The following is a 24697-nucleotide window of genomic DNA, read 5'->3' on the forward strand; positions in this document are numbered from 1 at the left end:
TCTTTAGATATTTTTGTCAGATGTTACTATGGAATACTGAAGTATAATTACAAGCATTTCATAAGTGTCAAAGGCTTTTATTGACAGTTACATGAAGTTGATGCAAAGAGTCAATATTTGCAGTGTTGACCCTTCTTTTTCAAGACCTCTGCAATCCGCCCTGCTGTCAATTAACTTCTGGGACACATCCTGACTGATGGCAGCCCATTCTGGCATAATCAATGCTTGGAGTTTGTCAGAATTTGTGGGTTTTTGTTTGTCCACAAGGATTGACCACAAGTTCTCAATGGGATTAAGGTCTGGGGAGTTTCCTGGCCATGGACCCAAAATATCGATGTTTTGTTCCCTGAGCCACTTAGTTATCACTTTTGCCTTATGGCAAGGTGCTCCATCATGCTGGAAAAGGCATTGTTCATCACCAAACTGTTCCTGGATGGTTGGGAGAAGTTGCTCTCTGAGGATGTGTTGGTACCATTCTTTATTCATGGCTGTGTTCTTAGGCAAAATTGTGAGTGTGCCACTCCCTTGGCTGAGAAGCAACCCCACACATGAATGGTCTCAGGTTGCTTTACTGTTGGCATGACACAGGACTGATGGTAGCGCTCACCTTGTCTTCCCCAGACAAGCTTTTTTCCGGATGCCCCAAACAATCGGAAAGGGGATTCGTCAGAGAAAATGACTTTACCCCAGTCCTCAGCAGACCAATCCCTGTACCTTTTGCAGAATATCAGTCTGTTCCTGATGTTTTTCCTGGAGAGAAGTGGCTTCTTTGCTGCCCTTCTTGACACCAGGCCATCCTCCAAAAGTCTTCGCCTCACTGTGTGTGCAGATGCACTCACACCTGCCTGCTGCCATTCCTGAGCAAGCTCTGTACTGGTGGTGCCACGATCCCGCAGCTGAATCAACTTTAGGAGACGGTCTTGGCGCTTGCTGGACTTTCTTGGGTGCCCTGAAGCCTTCTTCACAACAATTGAACCGCTCTCCTTGAAGTTCTTGATGATCCGATAAATGGTTGATTTAGGTGCAATCTTACTGGCAAGCAATATCCGTGCCTGTGAAGCCCTTTTCGTGCAAAGTAATGATGACGGCACGTGTTTCCTTGCAGGTAACCATGATTGAGAGAGGAAGAACAATGATTCCAAGCACCACCCTCCTTTTTAAGCCTCGAACTCAATCAGCATGACAGAGTGATCTCCAGCCTTGTTCTCATCAACACTCACACCTGTGTTAACGAGAGAATCACTGACATGATGTCAGCTGGTCCTTTGTGGCAGGGCTGAAATGCAGTGGAAATGTTTTTTGGTGATTCAGTTCATTTGCATGGTAAATAGGGACTTTGCAATTAATTGCAATTCATCTGATCACTCTTCATAACATTCTGGAGTAAATGCAAATTGCCATCATACAAACTGAGGCAGCAGACTGAAAATTTGTGTAATTCTCAAAACTTTGCCACGACTGTACACATCACGGTAATTATGTGTTGTATGTAGGTGTGAGCTTCAAAGCGCACATACAGTAGGCAGTGCAAACCTGTTTGGGTGATTTCTGGTATATCAAAACAAATAAATCACAGCACGTTTTTGGACTCATTCAGCAGTTTTTACCTGATTACAATACTTTTGGAAATTAATGTTGAAAGGTCCATTTATATTCCTAAAATCGTAGTTAAAATGTATGCTTTCACTTTTAAAGTTTTAAAGTGTCCAAATCAATAACCAATATGCAGAAACGGTGTAATATATTGAAAATTCAAACAAAATGTACCATCTACACATATATCTGCAACACTATCAATCATATTACTTGTAGAAATAAGTAGTAATAAAATCACTCTTCAATTAGGGGTGGATATGCGCTGTTGAAACTACAATTCAAAAACCACATGGAAACGGGATATTTTTGGGGGGCATTTTGATATGGGGGGTCACCAAAACAGAAAGAGAAACGCAACACTTATTTGTGAATCAATCCTATCAATTATCACGTTGATATGAATTGCGCGAAAGGGGGGAAATAAGGTTGGACATCCTTTTAAAACTAAACACAGCTCAAAAAACACAGAATCTGGGAATAATGTGTACATCACTGGTTAGAGGACATTTTGAAGTGTTGCTCGCCAATGCGGTAAGTGTAACTTAACACTTTTGCCTATCACTTCCATGGATATCACTGAAATCAATAGAACAGGGAGCAAACGTGTGGGGTGTATCGCTGTTTAAACTAACACTATGCAAAGACCACACAGAAACTTAAAATAACCTATACATGGTTGGTTGGATGGTTATTTGTAGAAGGCTTCTATCTATATTTTGGAATGGCGGCTGTTGATTTTGGGAGGCTGTAATCACGGAAAAGGGAACAAACTATTTTTTACACCATAGGATATCATAAGTGACAAAGGTTGCTGCTATTTAAGTGATAGTTTGACATTCAAAACCATATATTGGTGTGTGGCCAGCAACTTGTACATAGAGACCGCTCTGAAATATCCGTTCAATTTGAGAAGAAAATGATAGCTGTGTTCAAAATCAACAAAACCAAAGATATTGATCAGTTTTATGCAACTGATCTTTTGTCATCGAGTTGACTATAAACTTTAATACTAACATCACCAATCTGAGGTAAAAAGGATGCAATTCCGCCCAATCCGATGTGGTCAAAACGTCAGCTTGTGTAATGTAGTCACATATAGTGTCCACATCTTGGAAAGTAGCGTCATATACATTAAGTAGATATGGCAAAATAATTCAATATCTTAATTTAGGATGATAGTAAATTATGCAAACTCAGATTTTTTCAATAATCACATGTATTTCTCCCTACTTTAACCATTTAGAGATTTCAAAAACATTCCTAAGCACAATTTAACCAGCCACCCTAGACCAGAGCATTCATAGGGTCGGTGCAGCAGGCGGAACATTTGTCATCCCTACAGGACACAGATACACATTTTTTTATATATATTTTTATATCACCTGCTGCAAGCTGGAGCAGAGGCTTCAATCAGGTGGTAAATAATTTAATTAATTCTGTCCGTCCTGTTAACGGGGAATATGCACTATAAACGTCATTGCCACCGTGGCATGCTAGTGCAGCAGTGCCAGTGACCTGTGCCATTGTGTTTCTGTGACCTTTCTGTTCAAGTGTCCCAGTGCTCTCTCAATCAAGCCACTATTCTGCCTGCCCGGTTACTACGGCAACAGTACAGATATTTCCACAGCTTTAGCCAGAACGATTTACTGTGGCTAAAAGCAAAGAAATGAAAGGTGGAGAAACGGATGATGGAGACTGGGGGAAATAGAGAGATGGGGAAGTGGTGGAGGGAGGGAGTGACTGCAGTAGGTAGGTGGTGTGTGCAGTGCACTTCTAGAGGAAGCAGGGGGGGGGACAAACTCCCATAAAAAGGTTGTTGAGTAACGAGGACGTCGCTCCCGCTGAGACCCCCGGCATTACTTCCCTCCCACAACGTGACTTTTCCTCGCCGTTCCTCTTTGATCTGCCTTTAAATTAGAGTTGACTATTTACAAATGTAAATACACACACAGTTGCCTGATAGGAGCACAATCAATTAAAGCACACAGCGATCTGAAAACAACAATGACGACAGATGATCCATGAGGTTTGAGAAAACAAACTATTCATGTTGAAAGACCACATAACAAGACCATGACTATGATGACTATGGCAATGTCCCAAATGACACCCTATATAGTGCACTACTTTTGACCTGGGTTCTGGTCAAAAGTAGTGCACTATAAGGAATATTGTGCCATTTGGGATGAAGAAAATGACAACTATGTCTCTCTGATCAATTATTCCAAAAGTGAGCGAAGTAAGTCTGTTCTGTCTAACAAGCACATCCTAATCCCCACACAGTAGCAAGCATCCCTCTCTGAAGTAGACATCTAACCGTTTTATCAACTTATGAAGGTATGTTTTGTTAATAACACAGGGGGTTAGCCAAATAGCCAACTACTCCTACTGTCTGAGTCATGGGCTGGCAGTTTCACTCTGTTGGCAGTTGTCATCACACTCTAAAGTAATTCAAAGCACAATTCTGAATAAATTATTTTTCATTGTGCATTTTGTTCAAATAGAAGGGTCCAAGTGTAATCTAGTGTAACTAATGATGTACATGTGCAGCAAAGAAAGGACCTTTTTCATTTCGACAGTGAGGACGAACCCGATAGGCTAGTAATTCATTTTGCCAAAAATTAAAAGGGGGAGAAACTAAACAGAGTGAACAATTCTTTGATCTTTGAAGAAGTGCTGTGCAGATTTTCAGATGCATTTGAGTGAGAGCTAGGACACTAAACATCTTTGAGTTGCCAGACTCAAATTATTCAGATTGAAAGGAATTTTTGTCTGTTTGTTCCGTCATATTCAATGCGTATTGTTCTCTTTAAAAAACATAGCGTAGCTAACAATGCTGAAGACCAAGAGCCTGACAGAATAAAGCGATGTGATAAACTACAGAACTAACATACAACTAACATACAAACACTAGGAGAGATGTCTTCACAATATTACTCCATTTATGCAATAGCCTTACAGGAAATATGGTGGAATTGCAGAGCCACCACTGGAGCTTTCTAGAACTCATGATTACCTCTATCGAAAAACCCTAGCCCCAGAGAACACCTAGCCCATACCCCCTAGGCACCTGTGTAGATTTGAGAAGACTAGTTAGGTGTAAGCAACATTGCACCAAAGAACATCCAATATAACAGTCTTCAAACTCCACCTCTACATCACAACCCGAACCCTCAGAATAACCTTCATTTGCACCTACACCGGTATTCTACATCATACAATTTTCCCTTTTTATGGCACACAGCAGTATTTACATCTAATTGCCATCAAAGGAGCTGGGAAGAAAAATACATTTCAAGCTTCTAGAGAACATACAGACTGGCCTTGCATCTCAGCCTGCTCTATTCTCCTCTGTTCCGCCTTAATGCTCCGGTGCTTAGCAATGACACCTTCATCAATCAAATTGCCCCAGGATCTGCTGATTAGGAAAAATACAGTATCGCCAAGGTGCAATGCCGTTGATGGGGCTCAAATCAGACCATTATCCACTTCATTAGAACATACGGCCGGAGAATCCTCATTATGAAGTTCACAGCAAAGTTCTGGGTCGTATTCATTAGGCACCAAATAGAAGAAAACAGACTGAAATAGAGAGGGACTGCCTGGCCTTGTCCAATAAAAAAAATGCTCATTTTCGGATTCAAATATTTCCAAATGTCTCCCCTAATGAATACAATCCTGGAATTTAGTTTCTTGTGCATGCACACGGGGGTATTCAAGGTAAAAGAAGTCTCAGAGCTAGTACTTTATATGAATAATTGATTAGACTGTGAATGAACACCACAGGATGGATGCTTCCATACTGCAATTTGCACAAGTTAGATAGAATCTACTGTAAGTTGTAAAGATCACCAACTAATGGAAACAGACAATAATGGATGACTTAGTGAAGTGCATTCCCATACTTGTGTTGTTCTACCTATTCTTGTCCCTTTATTTATATAGATTTATTTTTTACAGCCCTTCCACAGCGAGAGAGAAAGTAGACTAATTTGTCTTTCTATGGGGTAATAACGGGTTCTCATTCAGAGGGGTATGAAGGCCACCAAATACACCAGAGAGGGAGATGTCCACACACAGAAATAGGGAGAGAGATAGGAGAGAGAGAGAGAGACACACACACATACACACATCAGACAAAAGCTATTTTGACAACACCCGCCCAGACAGTATCTAGATTCTAAGGCTTACCTTGGATGAGGATGTGCACTGACGTCGTCCTCGGTCTCCTGCTCGTCTGCACCGCACAGATGTATGGGCCTTCGTCGGTCATGTCCACATCCTCAATCTTTATGGTGAACTCCTCCTGATTGAGTGTAACAAGACTCACCCTGGGATCCACCGACCACTTGTCCTCGCCGGCGTACAGTATACTCGACCGGTTGAGCCAGGCCGTGTGTGTGACGATGTCCCCCTGTGGGCACCTGGAGGACGAGAAAGAAAAGAACATTGCCAAATCAAACACAGCAGGTGAGAGACCACAGCAGGCCCCATTTGCGATTTCACAGCCTTCCCTCGATGGCATACAGTGCCATAAAAAAGTATTTGCCTCCTTTCTGATTTTCTCTATTTTTGCATATTTTTGATATTGAATGTTATCAGATCTTCAACCAAAACCTAATATTAGATAACGGGAACCTGCATTTACAAATAACAAAACAATTTTTACAATTGTCCCAGCATCGTCCGGGTTTGGCCGGGGTAGGCTGTCATTGTAAATAAGAATTTGTTTTGAAACTGACATGTCTAGTTAAATAAAAAGCACAAATAAAAAAGACAAATTATTTATTTAATTAACAAAGTTATGCAACATCTAATTCCCCAGTGTTTAAAAGTATTGCCCTCTTACATTCAATAACTGGTTGTGCCACATTTAGCTGCAATGACTGGAACCAAATGCTTCCTGTAGATGTTGATCGATCTCTCACATCGCTGTGGAGGTATTTTGGCCCAGCCCAGCCTTGCATGCAAAACTGCTTAAACTCAGCGATATCTGCTCGTTTCACATCTCAAAAAGGATTAGGTCTGGACTCTGAGTAGGCCATTCCTAAACTTCTAATTTGTTGCTTTTTAACCATTTTCATGTCTACTTGATTGTATGTTTTGGATCATTGTCTTGCTGCATGACCCAGCTAAGCTTCAGCTCACAGACGGATGGCCTGACATTGTATTGTAGAGTTCTCTGTACCAGAGCAGAATTCATGGTTCCTTATATAAAGACAAGTCGTCCAGGTCCTGAGGGAGCAAAGCATCCCGCTTGACCGTTGGTATGAGGTTCTTAATGTGTTATTTTTCCTTTTGTTTCTTCGCCAGATATAAATGGGACCTATCTAATCCAACAAGTTGACTCAAGTTTGACAAATAGCACCTGAAAGCACCTGGATGATCATCAAGACTCTTGGAAGAACGTTCTATGGACAGATGAGTCAAAATTATTACTTTTTGGATGGCATGGGTAGGCCGTCATAGTAAATACAAATTTGTTCTTAACCGACTTGCCTAGTTAAATAAAGGTTAAATTGGGAACATGGCAACATGCCCATATATGGCCAAGGCTTTCGACTCTGTCAATCACCACATTCTTATCGGCAGACTCAACAGCCTTGGTTTCTCAAATGATTGCCTCGCCTGGTTCTCCAACTACTTCTCTGATAGAGTTCAGTGTGTCAAATCGGAGGGCCTGTTATCCGGACCTCTGGCAGTCTATATGGGGGTGCCACAGGGTTCAATTCTCTGGCCGAATCTCTTCTCTGTATTCATCAATGATGCCGCTCTTGCTGCTGGTGGTTCTCTGATCCACCTCGATGCAGACGACACCATTCTGTATACCTCTGGCCCTTCTTTGGACACTGTGTTAACTAACCTCCAGACGAGATTCAATGCCATACAACTCTCCTTCCGTGGCCTCCAACTGCTCTTAAATGCAAGTGAAACTAAATGCATGCTCTTCAACCAATCGCTGCCCGAACCTGCCCTCGCATCCAGCATCACTACTCTGGACGGTTCTGACTTAGAATATGTGAACAACTACAAATACCTAGGTGTCTGGTTAGACTGTAAACTCTCCTTCCAGGCTCACATTGAGCATCTCCAATCCAAAATTAAATCTTGAATCAGCTTCCTATTTCGCAACAAAGCATCCTTCACCCATGCTGCCAAACATATCCTGGTAAAACTGACCATCCTACCAATCTTCGACTTCGGCGATGTCATTTACAAAATAACCTCCAACATTCTACTCAACAAATTGGATGCAGTCTATCCCAGTGGCATCAGTTTTGTCACCAAAGCCCCATATACTACCCCCCACTGTGACCTGTACGCTCTCGTTGGCTGGCCCTCGCTTCATACTCGTCGCCAAACCCACTGGCTCCAGGTCATCTACAAGTCTCCGCTAGGTAAAGCCCCGCCTTATCTCAGCTCACTGGTCACCATAGCAGCACCTACCCGTAGCACGCGCTCCAGCAGGTATACCCCAAAGCCAATTCTTCCTTTGGCCGCCTTTCCTTACAGTTCTCTGCTGCCAATGACTGGAACAATCTGCAAAAATCACTGAAGCTGGAGACTCATATCTCCCTCACTAGCTTTAAGCACTAGCTGTCAGAGCAGCTCACAGATCACTGCACCTGTACATAGCACATCTGTAAATAGCCCATCCAACTACCCATCCAACTGCCCATCCAACTACCTCATCCCCATACTGTGTTTATTTATCTTGCTCCTTTGCACCCCAGTATCTCTACTTGCACATTAATCTTCTGCACATCTACCATTCCAGTGTTTAATTTCTATGTTGTAATTATTTCGCCACCATGGCCTATTTATTGCCTTAACTCCCTTATCCTACCTCCTTTGCACACACTGCATATAGACTTTTTCTACTGTATTATTGACTGTATGTTTGTTTACTCCATGTGTAACTCTGTGTTGTTGTATGTGTCGAACTGCTTTGCTTTATCTTGGCCAGGTCGCAGCTGTAAATGAGAACTTGTTCTCAACTAGCCTACCTGGTTAAATAAAGGTAGGAAAAAAATCCAAAATGCAGCAATTTCAAGGATTTCACTGAGTTTCAGTTCATACAGTATAAGGAAATCAGTCAATTTAAATAAATTCATCAGGCCCTAATCTATGGATTTCACATGACTGGGAATACTGTTGGCCACAGATACCTTTAAAAAAAAGGTAGGGGGGTGGATTAGAAAACCAGTCAGTATCTGGTATGACCACCATTTGCCTCATGCAGCACGACACATCTCCTTCGCATAGAGTTGATCAGACTGTTGATCGTGTGTCCCATTCCTCTTCAATGGCTGTGCGAAATTGCTGGATATTGGCAGGAACTGGAACACCCTGTCGTACATGTCAATCCAGAGCAGCCTAAACATGCTCAATGGGGACATGTCTGGTGGGTATGCAGGCCATGGAAGAACAGACATTTTCAGCTTACAGGAAAAGATCCTTGCGACATGGGGCTGTGCATCATCATGCTGAAACATGAGGTGATGGCGGCGGATGAATGTCACAACAATGGGCCTCATACCGTGATGAAATCATCTCTGTACATTCAAATTGCCCTCAATAAAAAGCAATTGTGTTCGTTGTACGTTGCTTATGCCTGCCCATGCCATAACCCCACAGCCACCATAGGGCACTGTGCTCACAACGTTGACATCAGCAAACCGCTCACCTACACCACGCCACACACGTGGTCTGCTGTTGTGAGGCCAGTTGGATGTACTGCCAAATTCTCTAAAACAGTTCTGGGGGAGGATCATGGTAGAGAAATGAACATTAAATTATCTGGCAACAGCTTTTTTGTTGGACATTCCTGCAGTCAGCATGCCAATTGCACACTCCCTCAACTTGAGACATCTGCGGTATTGTGTTGTGTGACAAAACTGCACATTTTAGTGTGGCCTTTTATTGTCCCCAGCACAAGCTGTAATGATCATGCTGTTTAATCAGCTTCTTGATATATGTCACACCTGCCAGGTGGATGGATTTTCTTGGCAAAGGAGAAATGCTCACTAACAGGAATGTAAACAAATTTGTGAACAAAATTTGAGAGAAATAAGCTTTTGTGCCTATGGAAAATTTCGGGGATCTTTAATTTCAGCTCATGAAACCAACACTTTACATGTTGCGTTTATATTTGTGTTCAGTGTTCTTTGACAAATTAACTTCTGTCAATAAATTGCTATATTGATTATGCTAACTATGTTAAATAATATGCAATTATAGTAGGAGCTAATGAAAATGTTAGCAAACTACTATTCGCGCCATGCCTTTAACTTAAGGTCTTACTGTTATATAATGACTTGACGGTCACATGAGAAGACTAACAAGGTAGTGCAAGTGTATGTGTGTACAATGTGTGCCCACGCAACTCCAATTAACGGAAAGCTGAGACCTTCCTTAGGCATAGGGTTGCAAAGGGCCGGAAATTTCCAGATTTTTTCCAGAAATTGTCCATGGGAAGTTAAGCCCGGGAATTTTGTTTAAATTCATCAAAAAAGTTAGCTTATAACAGTGAACCTTTTTTGTGGGATAGACATAAAGCAATTATTGGTCTTGAGGCATATTTTTGTTAAACTATTCCCAATTCAAAAGGAATTGCAACCCTCTGCATGCACAATGCATTCTTCCATCCTTGCTGTCCCCAGTCCACCTGGCCTTGCTGTTGTTCCAGTTTCAACTGTTCTGCCTGCGGTTATGGAACCCCTACCTGTCCCAGACCTGCTGTTTTCAACTCTTAATGATCGGCTATGAAAAGCCAACTGACATTTATTCCTGATTATTATTTGACCATGCTTGTCACTTATGGACATTTTGAACATCTTGGCCATGTTCTGTTATAATCTCCACCCGGCACAGCCAGAAGAGGACTGGCCACCCCTCATAGCCTGGTTCCTCTCTAGGTTTCTTCCTAGATTTTGGCCTTTCTAGGGAGTTTTTCCTAGCCACCGTGCTTCTACACCTGCATTGCTTGCTGTTTGGGGTTTTAGGCTGGGTTTCTGTACAGCACTTCGAGATATTAGCTAATGTACGAAGGGCTATATAAAATAAACTTGATTGATTGACGTGCAGTGCACTCTTCCATCACTTGTACAGGTAAGCTTTGATTACAATACTGGGTGGGGTGAATATATATGACATACATGGTTTTTTGTTAACTTCTTATGGCTGCAGAGGCAGTATTGAGTAGATGGGATGAAAGGTGCCCAGAGGTGCCCATAATGAACTGCCTGCTCCTCAGTCCCAGTTGCTAATATATGCATATTATTATTAGTATTGGATAGAAAACACTCTGAAGTTTCTAAAACTGTTTGAATGATGTCTGTGAGTATAACAGAACTCATATTGCAGGCAAAAACCTGAGAAGAAATCCAAACAGGAAGTGGGAAATCTGAGGTTGGTTGATTTTCAACCCGGCCACTATTGAATACACAGTGGGATATGGATCTGTTTGCACTTCCTACGGCTTCCACTAGATGCCAACAGTCTGTAGAACCTTGTCTGATGCCTATACTGTGAGGTGGGGCCGAAGGAGACAGGAATTAGTCAGGTCTACCATGACCTGACCATGCTCTGACCATGCGCGTTCACATGAGAGGGAGCTCTGTTCCATCGCACATCTGAAGTCAATGGTGACTGTTACGGAACTTTTTGACATTGTCTGCTTTTAGTGAACGCGCTTAGTGACTTTGGATTCGTTTACCAAACACTCTAAAAAATTGCTATTTGGACATAAATGATGAACATTACCGAACAAAACAAACATTTCTTGTGGAAGTGGGAGTCCTGGGAGTGCATTCCGACGAAGATCAGCAAAGGTAAGTGAAGATTTATAATACTATTTGTCACGGATCCTCCTCTGCAGTGCAGGGGGCGGTTCCTCCTGCAGGCAGCGGGTCGTTAGTGATTGGAGCCACCTGGGCTCAGGGTATAAAACTGCTTCACTAATCACCTCTCTCTCTCTCTCTCTGCTCCTCCAGGTATGATCCTGTTTTGTTTGTTCCTTTGTAGTTTTGCATAGTTTTCACTCAGTCATGTTCACACACACACATATTCACGCATCCATGCACTTTACATACACCTTACATTATGATACTTCCACACCTCATTCCTTTTTCTTAGTTTAAAGTTAATAGTTTTGTTTATAATAAAGAACACTTTTAATTGGCCTATACCTGTTGTTCGTGTCCCCTCATTTTTGTCACAGGCTATGAGCCGGCTTGTGACAAGTGGGGGCTCATCCAGGATTTTTTTATCAACAATCTCAATCTGATAATGTTCAGCAATTTCAATTAACTGATCCCTAGTACACAACTCTAAGGCTACCTCTGAAGGAGCTTGAACAAAACTACTCAAACTGGAAGACATTTTCCTCAACCAATACAACTATTACAAATGCTCCAGAAAACACACAACTCACCTACTGTCAGTCTGGGTTCAAGGACAGGAGCCACACCCCACTATTCTCCAAAAACAACTAATTAACTGGCCCTGGTCTTCGTGCAGTCACATGTGGTGGGGTATTATGCACACAAAACCAGTGGAGTGGAAAAGACAACCAGAAACTGGCGGCCCTGCCATAACCACGGAGGTGCTCCCGAGCCGATGTAGGGGAAAAGGGAAAGGGATGCTCTACCCACGTTCACTGCCACCTAAAACAAAAACACCACAAGCCTCCTATTGACACTCGTTGATATGCCTGAACAGGAGAGGACTCCCACCTGAACAAAACCCAGAAAAACCCAGAGTGAATTGTTTAGCTACCAAGCTAACTGAACCAAAAGAACACATGGCTCTCAACGCTCTCTTCAACAAAATTGGCCCAACCAAAACATCCCCTCAAACAAAAAAAAATTGGCAAACTAAACTAACCCAAGTTAACTTCTACTTCATCACAATCCCGGATCCGGGAGCACCCCCATCAGTAAAAAAGCTGACTAGCATAGCCTAGCATAGCGTTACAAGTAAATACTAGCATCTAAATATCATTAAATCACAAGTCCAAGACACCAGATGAAAGATACACATCTTGTGAATCCAGCCATCATTTCTGATTTTTAAAATGTTTTACAGGGAAGACACAATATGTATTTCTATTAGCTAACCACGATAGCAAAAGACACAACTTTTTTTCCCACCATTTTTTTCCTGCATAGGTAGCTATCACAATTTCGACCAAATAAAGCTATAAATAGTCACTAACCAAAAAACAACTTCATCAGATGACAGTCTGATAACATATTTATTGTATAGCATATGTTTTGTTAGAAACATTTGCATATTTCAGGTATAAATCATAGTTTTACATTGCAGCCACCATCACAACTCTCACCAAAGCAACTAGTATAACTACAGAGACCAACGTGAATTACCCAAATACTCATCATAAAACTTTTATGAAAAATACACAGCGTACAGCAAATGAAAGACAAAGATCTTGTGAATCCAGCCAATATTTCCGATTTTTTAAGTGTTTTACAGCGAAAACACAATATAGCATTATATTAGCTTACTACAATAGCCAACCAGACAACAGCATTGATTCAGGCCAACAATAGCGATAACGAATAAACCAGCAAAAGATATACATTTTTTCACTAACCTTCTCAAACTGCTTCAGATGACAGTCCTATAACAACATATTACACAATACATATAGAGTTTGTTCGAAAATGTGCATATTTAGCGGCACAAATCGTGGTTATACAATGAGAATCGTAGCCAAGCTGCCAACAAAATGTCGGGAGAAATCTTGGGAGAGGTAACTAATCATAAACTTGACTAAAAAATACAGGTTGGACAGCAAATGAAAGATACATTAGTTCTTAATGCAACCGCTGTGTTGGATTTTTAAAATTAACGTTACTACGACATACAGCGTGCGTTAAAGCGAGACCGCACCGAAATTAATGGCGGAATAGTAGTTTCACATTTTTCAACAGAACAACGAATTAACATCATAAATACTTCTTACTTTTTGATGAGCTTCCATCAGAATCTTGGGCAAGTTGCCCTTTGTCCAGAAGAATCGTTGCCTGGTTGTAGATTGTCGCCTTCAACTTTGGAATTAGCAGTAAATGTAACGGATGTGAAATGGCTAGCTAGTTAGCGGGTACGCGCTAGTAGCATTTCAATCAGTTACGTCACTTGCTCTGAGACTTAAGTAGTGTTGCCCCTTGCTCTGCAAGGGCCGCGGCTTTTGTGGAGCGATGGGTAACGACGCTTCGTGGTTGACTGTTGTTGATGTGTGCAGAGGGTCCCTGGTTCACGCCCGTGTCGGGGCGAGGGGACGGTTTAAAGTTATACTGTTACATTGATGCTGTTGACCCGGATCACTGGTTGCTGCGGAAAAAGGAGGAGGTTGAAAGGGGGGTGAGTGTAACGGATGTGAAATGGCTAGCTAGTTAGCGGGTACGCGCTAGTAGCATTTCAATCAGTTACGTCACTTGCTCTGAGACTTAAGTAGTGTTGCCCCTTGCTCTGCAAGGGGCTTTTGTGGAGCGATGGGTAACGACGCTTCATGGGTGACTGTTGATGTGTGCAGAGGGTCCCTGGTTCGCGCCCGTGTCGGGGCGAGGGGACGACGTAAAGTTACTACTGTTACATAAACATTAGCCATGTGGCGAAGACGTGCCCAACTTACTATAACGCAGCACAGAGAAATATCCGAAAATCGCAATATACTGATATAAACTGATATAACTCGCTTTAAAATAACTACATTATGATGTCTTTAACACCTATATCGAATAAAATCAGAGCCGGATATATCTAAGGCCTATAACGGGAGCTTTCCAGAACGCCATCCTGAGGTCTGTCTTGCGTCATGGCCAATGTTGAAAAGAGTGGACCCCACGTTCCCAGACCCTTTATATGGCCTCAGATCTGCCTAGCAACTCCATTCCAATTCTCACTATTTGCTGACATCTAGGGGAAGGCGTATGCAGTGCATGTCGACCAATAGAAGACATGCAAATTAATAAACTGACCCTAGAACAGCCTGCCTGATTTCAGATTTCTCACTTCCTCACAGGAAGTTTGCTCCAACTTGAGTTCTGTTTTACTCACAGATATAATTCAAACGGTTTTAGAAACTAGAGTGTTTTCTATCCAATAGTAATAATAATATGCATATTGTACGAGCAAGAATTGAGTACGAGGCAGTTTAATTTGGGAACAAAAATTTTACAAAGTGAAAACAGCACCCCCTATTGAGAAAAGGATAAGGTAAAATGTTTATGTTTCTGTCTCCATATGATATGGTATATATATCCAATACAAAAAACATCTACATTTAAATGGTATTAATATTAATTTGCATATATTTCCATTAATTGCCATAGTTTCCCGTTAATTCCCACGGAAAGTTTCCACATGTGAATATTCCCCAAAATGTGCAACCCTACTTAGGCACTTTGCTGGAAGAGATCCAACAGAACACACTGTAACCTCTTTGGCTGGTTTTGTATTTTTCTTTATTTAACTAGAGATCACATTGAGATTTACATATATTTTACAAGTGAACGCTGGCCAAGAAAGACCGTAAACGCAACATGAAACAAATTAAAACATAAAAATACATGGAAGTTAAAACCTGTGCATAGTACAGACAAGAGTTTTAAAAAACACGCTTTAAAACATGTGCAATTTGTGGTAAGAAACCCTCCAATCTGACTTAAAATCATAAATTGGAATAAAATGATCCAGTTTCAGGTCCTTCTGCAAAGTGTTCCAAGGTGATGGGGCAGCAAAGCTAAAAGCAGTCTTACAAGATATCACGGCCTTTCTCCAATATGGGAAAGTCATAGTCATACGCATAGGGCCTACCTATATTAACACAAATAATCGTAAGTGCAAAAAGAAGCTGCAGTTTCAACCCAAAGGCAAGAAAACGTAGAAAGACATGGCAGCAAATGCAATTTTAAGAGCAAGTCCTGAAAAACGTGCCTAAAACTGGCATGATACAGGCGTTTGTTAACCTGAACAACAACTCTTAACATAATCCCCAGACAACCATATCTTTGACAGAAAATTGAATAATTCAACAAACGGTAATTCAAGGTAGCACTAGACTTTTTTTAACTGTTGAATCATCTTTTTGGGATCCATTGACAACAACACAGTATGACAAATTCTTCTACAAAACATCTTCTAATTCTTCATTACAAAATATAAATGATGTTAATGAATTCCTGATCAATCCCTGACCAAATTACCCATTGACAGACATAATGGCGTCTAATGCCTTATTTTGCCCTGTTGGATTACTTTCTTTCACAAAGGGTAACCTCCAAAATCACCAGGGAGTGGTCTGAGGTAAATGTAGTTGATTTTTCCTCGATACTGAGACAAATGTGTCCCATGGTGAACGTAACCAAAAAGCCTACAAGGATTTGTTGCCAGTAACACCTAGAGGAGATGCATTGCGAGGTGCAAAAAGTACAAGGTTGTCGAGCAAGCCACATGGTGCATTAGCAACTCTCCCAGGGCATTCTGGTCCGACTCAAAAATAGAAATGTCAACTTTTTACTCAATACTCAGGTCTTTCCATCCAATGCTCAAAGTGCCATAGTGAGGCGTTTTATTTATTCCAGACTCCAGAAACCTTACAGAAGACAACTGAGGAGAGCAAGGCAGAAGATTGGAGAACCCTACTTGGTACTTTTGAATGTAAAGAAACTCAGCAGCATGTTGAGAGGCGCTGGGGGAGAGGGAATAGGAAGGTGTTGGAAAGAAATTATGATTGACATGGTGATGTGAGGATAAAATAGACATACGGAAGAGGTCCGCTTAAGTTGTAGCACTTTCTTGGGCCTCTGAGATTGCAAAGCCTTTTGAGAGCAAACAATATACCTCTCAGGTGGCATGTTATTGATTATACAGTAAAAAGAATCTCGACTTCCAAAAAGCCCTCGCCTGCTAAGGGGGTGTTGTGTCGTTAAAGGCCCAATGCAACCGATTGTTTCTCAATATCAAATCATTTCTGGATAACAATTAAGTACCTTGCTGTGATTTTTTTTAAATTGAAATTGTCAAAAACAAACAAAATTGCTTTTAAGCAACAAGCAATTTCTCAACCCTATTTTTTCCTAGGAATGTCTGGGAGTGGTCTGAGTGGGGAGGGGAAAACTGAAAATTATCTGCTATTGGCAGAGAGGTTTGGAACTCTTTTTCTTATTGGTCTAGTAACTAATTTACCTCCTGGTTTCACCAGGCAGGCAAAAACTCCATCCCACCAAAACAGGCTGAAATTTCAGGCAGTCTTTTCAAACAATTTCACAGTATTATTCCAACCTCAGTGTGGAGATAAAAATAAAACACAGGAAAATCACGTTGTTGACTGCTCTTGGCCTTTAAGCAAGAGGCCCTGCTTTTGAAAACATGTGCTATGCAAGGTCGGCATAGAGTACAGTGTGTTCAACCTCCACACCAAGTCCCCATAATGCCTACAAATAAAGAAATGAATGAATAAATATTTCATCCTGCACTATTCACTCTTATCACTGTTGCACAGAAGGCAAACCAATTTAATCCAAATAAAGTGTCGACCCTTTCAGCACTATGAAAGGGATCCAACTACAGCATAGGAGGAAGTAAAAATCAAGCAGTGGAATAAATAACTTCTAGCCTCTTTCCTGATGCACTCTGACAAAAGCACTGTATGAATAAAAAAAAAGACATGCCGTTTCTCTTCCCCACAATTAGAGGTTGCAAGTGTTCTTTGTTCACTGCGAGCTTCAATGAAGTTGGTTAATGTACGATGCCGTGTCATCATTGGCTAGTTCACAAGGAATACAATAATTTATGTTTTAAGTACTACAAAAGATGAAGATACATTTTGGCATGGTTGAGATGTATTCAAAAGTATGGACGGCTCTGCAAAGAGGCTGCATACAAATTTAAAACTAATAGCTTACTCTCTTCAAATACAAAAGCTAGAATGGAAATGTTGGTTTCCAATTACATGCATATTTTATATTTGGCTGTAGGCTGTTCTTGCTGGTTTTATGTATTTTGGAAGGTCCACAGGCAGTTAATGTAAGGGATCTATACTGGGAATATCAAACAAAATGTTGCGCTAAATTAAGCTTATTAGTCTGAAGGATTCTCATGAATTTCAATGAGGAGACTATGTGGATGTATTGCCATGGCCTTTAAACATCAGATATCTTTTGGGTCATTGCAGATCAGTGGAGAAACATTGCTATGACCAGAGTATTCTATTAAGGTATTTTAATACACATATTTCTGTGTTTGATTAACCTGTAGCAGTACAAGGTAATTTTCTATGGAGACAACTTAATGTCAATAGTATTGAGTTATAATTAGTAATATCCCTAACCAAACATATAAAACTGAAAGCTAAAAGGGAATAAATGTGCCGTAAGCAAAGAAAATGTGATTCAAACGTGTAAAAAATAAATACATTTGAAAGCATTCAGAGGAAGGGAGCACTACCATTGATCACTCAATCTCTAGAGATTGAACAAAATCAACACAAATGTATCCCATTAAATGATATCCCGATAAATATTATCATTACATTTACATTTTAGTCATTTAGCAGACTCTCTTATCCAGAGCGACTTACAGTAGAGGGCATACATTTTATTACATTTTACATACTGAGACAAGGATATCCCTACCGGCCAAAACCTCCCTAACCCGGACGACACTATGCCAATTGTGCGTCGCCCCACGGACCTCCCGGTTGCGGCCGGCTGCGACAGAGCCTGGTCGGGAACCCAGCCCAGCCTGGGCGCGAACCCAGAGAATCATCCGACGACCAAAGAGAGATTTCCTATTCGAGAGCACCATAACAACTGTAACTATGTGCAGCTAAATGAGACTATCACCAGTCTTAACTCAGGTACCATCTCTGAATAAGAATGGTACCCACTTGCTCAACCCCATTATATTCAAATCAGTAGCTGTCACTTTAATGACACACTATATCTTGTCATATGAACTTCAGTGCATGACGAACGTGAAGTCATGATCATTTGAGGGATTTGTATTAATGTTCATCCATAAATAAAGTTACATAATAATCTGACACCTGTGCTTACTGGATTTGTCCGTCATCTGTAAAAAGCATTGAATTAATGTAAAAAATGGCCTGTATTATTTGACCTGTGTTATCAGTGGGCAAACATTGCAGAAAGAGATGTCATAAATAGAACTGACGTGATTCCTTAGTCTACATGCCAGAGAGGCATATCTGTTCTATATAACATATTTCAACAGAATGGTTGACAAAGTAGTACCCTGCTGAACACGCCCCCAGCACTATGTAAATGAAACATCACAGACCTGTTGTTGTTGCATGAAAGGGGCATTTTAAGAGTCTCTGTTGCAAGTAAAGTAAAAAATATTGTTTATTCAACCTTGAAATGATGCACTTTGAAATAGTTTTTCTCTCCCGTGTTTATGCAGAGGCAGTGTAATGCTGACCTTTAGTACTCAAGTAGAAAAGGTCGCTGATGTAATTTAAATGCACTTTCAAGGAACACCGCCATGGCCAATCCTGTATTATTCCTGGTGTACCAACACAAATGAGTATCTGTCAGTGCTCCTAGGTGACAGCTAAGAAGAATAACTACATAACTCAAACAAACATCATGCCGTCAGCGACCTTAACTAACCTTAAAAAAAATGTTTAAAAAAATAGAGTTGAATGTTTTTACAAAAGCGCATGTCAATGCATTACCCTTAGAGTAAGTGCCTATATTAGCACACAATGAAAATGCCAAAATTTCCTGTTAAAGACAACTACAGTAAATGTAAAAAACAATGTGTGTGGAACTACCTGATATTGAACATATAAATCAATTACATGGCGGGTTGGGTAAAATGGCATTTGATTACCTGGGAATCGACTTTATATCAGCATCAGAGGCTACATACAGTAAGCTTATTTGGAAATTACATTTTACCAGAAGCAGCTTTGATTGCTTTGAGACAAAGTTATATATTTATTTTGGTTGGCTTAGATTGATTAACAATCCATGTACCCAGGAGAAATAAACAGATGTATAACTCCTGGAGAACCTCCAGACCACATTAGTATTTCGAATAGTCGACATGTCATTGCAGAATGGCGTCCCTGCGACTGCTAGGCCATTTGTACGTCTTCCATAGGCTATCACCACTGATCATGAATCTGCATCTGTTCAGTCGGTTCAACATTGCGAAATGATTTAGCATAGCATAACGTGGCATTTTACAGGGTTGGGTAGGTTACTTTCTAAATGTAATCTGTTACAGTTACTAGTTACCTGTCCAACATTGTAATGTAACTTTTGGATTATAAATTAGTCAAATTGATTTACCTGAACATGACCCAAAAATGAAGGACTTACTAGCCTACTCTTATTTATGTTTTTGTTGTTATGGAGGACTGATGGGGCTCATTGTAGGGACGTTGAACTTCAGCCTGCTGCACAGACACTGTGGAGGCTCTAGCCTAGAGCGCCCAATTAAATTATGTTTGAGAGCACTTTTTTAAACTCTATAAATGGTTAAATATGTAATTGCTGCTACAGCTTGTGAGTAAATTAGCTTTGCACGACCCAGAACGGCTCATGCACCATCTCCTGTTTCTGTAGCATGAGGCGTTTGATGTACACGTAGACCGCCTGGACAGGACGCTAGCAGGGCTTTACCTCTAATCTATCTCCTTAATACTGAGTGCCAAGCAGAGATGCATCAGGTCATATTTTTACAGTCTTTGGTATGACTCTTACAGGGATTGAGCTAAAAACCTTCCAATCTCAGGGTGGACACTAACCACAAAGCCAATGAGTTGGTCAGCTTGTGAGTGGGCAACATATACTATGATCCTAAATTGACATGTTTAATTATTTTGTCATATTCAATTATTTTATTTTGCGCTCATTTCCCTAATGTGGACAGTTTGTGCAATTACCTTACACAAGCTTGCATTTTCTATCAAAAATTGAGCGGAAGTACACATCCTTTTTACATCACGTCGGTGAAGTTAATATAAAAGTTTATAGTCATCAAGATGATACTAAATCGATTTCTTTAAAACATTGTGGCACAAGGAGATGAGTTGATAAATGGCTACTACAGGTTCTCATCTATCGGCAGGTACATGTAGTATACCCAAGTTCGTTGTGTTTGTCTTTTAGAAAAGCGCAAAAGGAACATGTCACCATGGTTATTGTCCCAGTTCCATTGATTTCTATAGAATATCGATGTGAGTGATTCATTTGTGCACGGTATTGATAATAATAGATCAAGCTAATCAATTCCAGTTTAGAGTTGCTGCTTGGTAAATCTTGGTGTGTGTGCAGTTTACTAATTCAGTAAAGTGTAGGGAGTCATTTTTATGCTTGGCTTCAAAATATCACAACCTCTTTAAACATTTTAATGATGAATTTGGACATTTAAAACCATTGTTTAAAATGCGAGAGCACAATTTTCACTGGCCGTCCACAGGTCGCAAAAACAATTTTTGATAGGCATATTACACCACTGCTGTCGTTCTTACCTGCAGCACCCCCTAAAAAATTTGAATAAATTATATTATATGGAGGATTTTTGAAAAGAAGGGTGAGAAGTGGTCATTAACCATATGTACATTCGACATAAGCATTTGATTGAGGATGTCGCAATCTACAATGGTCCTGCAATAAATCAGGCAAGGGGCCATTTTCAGGCAATATTGATCAACCATTCTTAGAATTTTACAATGCCTTAACTGTGAACTCTGGTAAACACTACAGTTCAGAAATGTAAAATCCAACAACATCCTACCACATTAATTGGCTTTGCATTATCATTCTAATTATAAAACATATATAAAAACAACAATGGTGTAGTGGGCTCAGTTAAGACAAGAGAGATGGGGGTGACTTTCCACACAGACACCCCAGCCCAGCTCTGTTCAGTCGGAGTTCATTGATTCTCTTCCAACCACACCGGTGAACCAACCCCACACGGCTTCTGCCTTTGCAACACCAGGATAGTGGGTTTGATTCCCAGGATCACACAGATGTGAAATGTATGCATGCACGACTAAGTCGCTTTGGAGAAAAGGATCTGCTAAATGGCGTATCATCCGTACTGTCATGGCCAAAGCCTTTCATTACAACACAGATCAAAGAAGCAGGCAGAAATGTTTGTAGCTTGCAACTTTGGTGGAACCATTTGTATGATGCAATGACAGTATTTGAAACAACCTTGCCAGTGGCAGTGCGAATTTCCATTGAAAAGAAATGAGACCAATATGAGTGTAAAAATAGTTGTTTGTTGGTATAATTCTCACATTGAATCACAAGCTGCAATTAGCAAACACAGCTAGCTTTATAATGCTACTGTGTAATAACACTGGGATTTCCCATGTGTTTCGAGATGAATGAACTACACTGCATCTCTGGTTTTATATCCGCTCCTAGCAGGGGTCACCGGCAGGTCAAAGGCAGGGCGACTTGCTTGCTCTGGGCCTCGGGGGGGGGGGCTTAAATGAGGCGACGGTAAATGAGACGTCGGTACACTTGTTTCGGGAATAGGAGATTTGTCCCAAGTTGGTTTCACTTGCTCAGAGCAATTGACACCGTGAGGAAGGAAACATCCACACACACAGGCTGTAAGCTGTTGGGATAGGCTGTTGGTTCCTCTGATGGGCTCCCGGCGTGCGGGAGAGTGTATGAGCCTTCAGTTAATTGAGCTGGACACAAAGCCCAGCAAAGGAGGGAAGCACCCGCATGAATCATATTGACTCTCACAACCGCCACCCACCCCCCTCCCCCGCCTACACACACGCACACACACACACGGAAACAGGCCACTGGGGCGCTAGCTTCTGCTTGCCTCGTACAAACGAATTACACAGCACCAATGTAAATACAATAAATCAAGGCATCAGAGACAAGCTCTTGTTTCCCTGTTGCCAGCGAATAAAAATAGTTAATCCAATGTATTAGTGCAATAAAGGAGGGTAAAAGTCAGACATTGCTGAGGCGCACAACTACTACTTCTGGGCAAAAGTCGTGTAGAGGGTTTTTTATTCTTATACATTTTCAAAAACATTTAAGAGACTTTCAAAGTAATTTATAAGTCAGAATAAACTCCCAGCACTTAAGTAAAGAAGAGGACATGACAGAGCCATACAGAAGCATATTACCTTGGGCTCCCGAGTGGCGCAGCGGTCTAAGGCACTACGTCTCAGTGCTAGAGGCATCACTACAGACAACCTGGTTCAAATCCAGGCTGTACCACAATTGGCTGTGATTGGGAGTCCCATAGGGCGGTGCACAATTGGCCCAATGTTGTGCCGGTGTAGGCCATCATCGTAAATAAGAATTTGTTCTTAACTGACTTGCCTGGTTAAATAAAGGTTAAACGAAAAAAAAAAAACATTAAAAAAGCTCGCTTTGACGGCTAAAAGGAGACAATTTTCAACAAAAAGAAATTTGAATGTACTGTATGTGTGAGATTTGTGTAGTTGTTTGAATCTAAAAAGGAATGCCAATATTTCACATGTAGAGTCATTGACACAATGGCATTCATAAAATTGATAAACATATTAATAATCATCATTTTGACAATAATAATGGTGTCTCAGGGACCTTGAATCAAAATAAAGCTCTTTCTGTCAGGTATCCCGTGCTTCTACACCTGCATTCTAGCTGTTTGGGGTTTTAGGCTGGGTTTCTGTACAGCACTTCGAGATATTATCTGATGTACGAAGGGCTATATAAAATAAAATTGATTGATTGATTGTATATGTTTTCATAAAGATACAGTATAGGGATATACATACTGTATACACGACTGCCTCATTCATTCAATTCTAGGAACCAAATGGGACGAATACAATTAAGTTCATACATAGCCCTATCTTCCACGCTTACATCTCCTCCATATTCTCTCAAGCAGCATAACATGTCAGTACATGTGTTTACACTGGACCAAACTAGTAATTGTGTTATAATTACATACACGGAAAGCATGAAAGTCACCTTGTTACCACCTAACCAAGGGGAGGGTGCAAATAATCGGAGATGGATGGAATAATCATCGTACAATTAATGGACAATTAGAGTACTTGGTTGGATTTGCCGGGGCCTAAAAATCAAGTGTGACCGAAGACAGTCGTTCTGATTGGGCGGCCCTGGGTAGCCTGCTCGGAGTGTGCTGTGGTCGGATTAGCTCACAGCTGAAAATCACCTCGTCTTCGAGGTTCCGATGAAGGTGCCCTTTGCAAATAACACATATTAGACTTCTCTAAAGTCACCAGGTCCGGTGTGGCACGGAGATGGCGGCTCACATAAAAAAATAAAAATAAACACCCCAAAATGCTCCAGGTTTCCCCGTCAGGGACGACTGCCAATTATGATTCGGCTCAATAAGCACCGCCTTTAATTAACTATATTTCATATATTGGCATGCCGTCTCTGTACCTCAGTTTAACATTTTACAGGCAAGGACATGCATGATACCTTACAGACAAGACAGGCATGATATTAAATGTCCAGGCTCATCCCAATTAAAATTCCTCACACCCTCCTCCGTAACCGACAATTCGCTGAAAGGCATCAATTGTCTCAATAAAAATAAATAACACTTATTTTCAGCGAAAGCCTGCTTTGCTATTTAGCCTTTGCTGTGGGGTATTTGGATTCGACGAGAGCACCAAGCTGTTCCTAATGAGTACATACACATACAGTACATTGCAGCAGACGTGCATCCGACACGCACTATGATAAATTAACCAGACTACTTCCTACAGAGACAGGTTAGCTAGTCGTCCTAAATCTCACCTTCTCTCCTGGTTGGCACAGAGCAACAGTCGGTGGCAAAGGCTAAGCGACTAGTTGGTTCTAACGGCCTTGTAATCTTATAAATAACAGCTTGGTTGCCTTTCAATCGATCACAGCCTTGAACCTGTGGTGCGAGCTAGGCTTGTAAGTCTGACCTGCCTGCTTGCCTGGCTGCCTCTCTCCTCCTCTTTGCACTGTGCACGATCTATCAAAGCAAAAGCCTGGCACTTCTACAAAAATGACAGCCCCTAATTGGTTGCCATGAGAGGTCTATCATTGCCCTGGGTTTACAGTGG

At 41.1% G+C, this 24697-nt stretch overlaps 1 protein-coding gene across 5 annotated transcripts in view; it reads right to left on the reverse strand.

Annotated features, from left to right (window-relative positions):
- Positions 1-24697, reverse strand: part of ntm (neurotrimin) — a 478802-nt gene that overhangs the window by 69547 nt on the left and 384558 nt on the right. For all 5 annotated transcript variants that reach the window (XM_055941634.1, XM_055941636.1, XM_055941635.1 and 2 more), the window contains one exon: positions 5788-6020. In XM_055941634.1, coding sequence (XP_055797609.1) covers positions 5788-6020 — 233 coding nt within the window. The remainder of the gene's footprint in view (positions 1-5787; positions 6021-24697) is intronic.

This window comes from Salvelinus fontinalis, chromosome 13 (genome assembly GCF_029448725.1).
Source record: "Salvelinus fontinalis isolate EN_2023a chromosome 13, ASM2944872v1, whole genome shotgun sequence".
NCBI lineage: Eukaryota > Metazoa > Chordata > Actinopteri > Salmoniformes > Salmonidae > Salvelinus > Salvelinus fontinalis.